The sequence below is a fragment of the Canis aureus genome, chromosome 1 (genome assembly GCF_053574225.1).
Source record: "Canis aureus isolate CA01 chromosome 1, VMU_Caureus_v.1.0, whole genome shotgun sequence".
In the NCBI taxonomy this organism is placed as follows: Eukaryota; Metazoa; Chordata; class Mammalia; order Carnivora; family Canidae; genus Canis; species Canis aureus.
This window is the reverse complement of record NC_135611.1, coordinates 89,752,856-89,756,134: the sequence shown is the minus strand read 5'-3', so window position 1 is coordinate 89,756,134 and position 3,279 is coordinate 89,752,856. Positions and strand designations below refer to the sequence as shown.

The 3,279-nt window shown below is 56.4% G+C and overlaps 1 protein-coding gene across 1 annotated transcript; it reads left to right on the top strand.

The window, feature by feature from the left end:
• The first annotated feature begins 224 nt into the window (after positions 1-224).
• On the top strand, positions 225-1,226 carry LOC144289179 (forkhead box protein D4-like 1). Its single transcript, XM_077857685.1, has one exon. It carries the CDS (start codon positions 225-227, stop codon positions 1,224-1,226), a length of 1,002 nt encoding a protein of 333 aa, XP_077713811.1.
• The last annotated feature ends 2,053 nt before the right edge of the window (positions 1,227-3,279 follow it).

The window sequence follows — 3,279 nt, the reverse complement described above, 5'->3', positions numbered from 1 at the left end:
TGAGGAGGAGGAGGAGGAGGCGGCGGAAGGTTCTGGCCCTGTCGGGAACGCGCCGAGGACCCTCTTCATTGGACTGCGTCGGGGGGAAGTGGGAGTCTGGAGGTAGGGGAGAAGGGGTATAAAGGGGAGGAGGGCGCGAGGAAGCCGCGGTAACAGGCGACGCGCATCTTCGCTGGACACTGTTGGACACCGAGGCGCCGGCAGAGAGGAGCCGCGGGGCCTCCATGAACTTGCCCCAGCCCGACGGCCTCGGGCGCGCGGACCCCGGAGGCGGCCGGGCCGACGCCCCGGGGGAGGAGGGGGCCCCGCCGCCGCCCGCCAAGCCGCCCTACTCGTACATCGCGCTCATCACCATGGCCATCCTGCAGAGCCCGCACAAGCGCCTCACGCTCAGCGGCATCTGCGCCTTCATCCGCGGCCGCTTCCCCTACTACCGCCGCAAGTTCCCCGCCTGGCAGAACAGCATCCGCCACAACCTGTCGCTCAACGACTGCTTCGTCAAGATCCCCCGCGAGCCGGGCCACCCGGGCAAGGGCAACTACTGGAGCCTGGACCCCGCCTCCCAGGACATGTTTGACAACGGCAGCTTCCTCCGGCGCAGGAAGCGCTTCAAGCGCCCCCCGCCGCCCCCGGGGGCGCCCCTGCACGCCGCGCTCCCGCCGCCCGCCGCGCCCGCCGCGCCCGCCGCCCTGCACGGCGCGCTCCCCGGCCTGCTGCTCGGGCCCCCGGCCCCGCCGCAGCCCGTCCCGGGGCCGCTGCTGCACCCGCTCCCGCTGCGCTACCTGCTGCTGTCGGCCCCGGCCGCCGCCGAGGCGCCCCGGACAGCGCCGGCCGTCCAGCTGCAGCCCCCTCTGCGCGCCCGGCCTCGCCAGGAGGGCCGGGGGCCGGGAGACCCACGCAGCCCCTTCAGCATCGACAGCATCATGCACGGCGTCCGCGGAGGGGCCCCCGGGGCCGCGCAGAGCCCGCCCCCGCCCCCGCCCCCGCCCCCGCCCCCGCCCCCGTGGGGCTACTGCCACCTGCTGCAGGTGTCCGCCGCCGCCGCCGCCGCCGCCGCCGCCGCCCGGACGCGGTTAGAGCAGCCGCCCCCGCCGCCCCGGGACGGCACCCGCGCTGTGCTGGGCCAACACCTGCCCGGCCCCGCGGCGCTGCTGGGGTGCCAGCCCGGAGCCCCCGCCGCGGCCAGCCTTGCCGGCGGGGACCGCACCTTGCCAGCCTCATCCTGAGGAGCGCACCTGCGCCGGGCGTGACCGGCCAAGCCGCAGCGCAGACGCGCGGGGAGTCCCCAGGGGCCCTGCGCGGACGCGGCGACGCGGAACCCTCGGAACCGCCACTACCCCAACCGCCGTTTGGGTCGCCGCGAAGTATCTACAAGGCTGCAGCTGGAGCGGGCTCGGACCACCGGAACGTGCACCCCGGATCGCGCCCACTCTCGCCCTTTCTTTGCCAGCCTCCGGGTGTGGCTTCCAGCACCTTTCCCGGGACACGGGTCCAGAGGCTGAGGAACGTGAGTGGGGCATTTCGTTCTGGTCAAAAATACATAGACAATGTCCGATGATGCACAACTTGTTTCCCCTTGTTGGCTCCCTAGCAATCGTAAATACTGGTCCCAAGTCAAGTGCAAAATACTCACGTTCTTTATGTTTTCCTGAAATCGGCGTGTAATATAGAACTTTAATTGCAAGACATTTGTTTCCCATCTGTGTGTTTGATGTGCCATCTTCCGTGGAAAGATGTTAAAATTAAAGCTAGCTATATAGACTAAATAAAATGCTAGATCACTACGGTAACATTGTTTCATATCACTTCTCGATTTCTCTCTAAATAGAACTTCTTTTATTTATTTTTAAAGATTTATTTCTTTATTCCTTCTCCTCCTTGCCGGTCCCCTCCCCACACCCCACCCTCTCCCCTCTGGTTCCCCCAGATCTATGAACTACAACATTATCAGGACATTCTTTTGTAACTTGTTCAATTTCTAGAGTTTTAAGAAAGCTTATTTATTAGTGAATATAACCTGGCTTTGCAAACAGAATGCAAAGCCTGTATTTTGGACTAAATACTAATTGACTAGAGTGCTATAAACTTGCTGTAACATTTATGGCAATTGCAAGTTGCCCTGCTAGGTGGTCTTAATCTGGCATTAACTTATTTTCTATATCCGGCTTAATATGAATCTGGTGTCGATGCAATGCCTCAGTGATGCATTAGATCTCTAATAAAGTCTGTATATAAATGTAAAAGAGAGAGAGAGAGAGAGAGAGAGGCAGAGACCTAGGCAGAGGGAGAAGCAGGCTCCTCCAGGGAGCCCAATATGGGACTCAATACTCACACCCTTGAGCTGAAGGCAGATGCTCAACCACTGAGCCACCCAGGTGTCAAAATGGAACTTCTTTTAAAACATAGTTCTTTCCTCCCAGTTAAATAATGTAGTTTTACAGTTCATGTTCTTTAAAGGTATCAGAAACTGTTCAAAATGGCTTTCAAACTTCCAGATAGTTGGGGGGGGGGGGACCCTTCCAAATAGTTGAAGTTGAAAAAGTCCTGGGTTTTAAAACATGAGATTCAGTATTTAATGAAACCTACAGAAGAAAAAGAATTGGCGGGGAACGTAAATATATTCTCCATTTGTTCTTCATTTTTTTTAAAGCTTTTATTTATTTATTCATGATAGACATAGAGAGACAGAGGCAGAGACACAGGCAGGAGAAGCAGGCTCCATGCCGGGAGCCCTATGCAGGACTCCATCCAGGGACTCCAGGACTCCTGGGCCGGAGGCAGGCGCTAAACTACTGAGCCACCCAGGGATCCCCTGTTCTTCACTTTTCTAAATACGTTGGTTTTTCATATGAATAAAGTGGAGCATCATTTGAGATCAATTTAGAATGTAGTGGGCAACATTTACTAGGAGAAAATAAAAGGCAATTTTTAAAAAGCATTAGAATTTTAAAAGCCAGGTTAAAAAGGAAGCATCAAATGAAGCATTTGTGTTCTGGACATTTACAATTAAATCAGTTTTATCCCCAGATGGTTGCCATCTAAGGGCTTATTGTCCCTTTGTTTAGAACAGAAAGAACTTCGCTGTTGTTATTTCAAAAAGAATTTCTTTTTTTTTTTTAATTTTGTTTTAATTTTTATTTATTTATGATAGTCACAGAGAGAGAAAGAGAGAGAGGCAGAGACATAGGCAGAGGGAGAAGCAGGCTCCATGCACCGGGAGCCCGACGTGGGATTCGATCCCGGGTCTCCAGGATCGCGCCCTGGGCCAAAGGCAGGCGC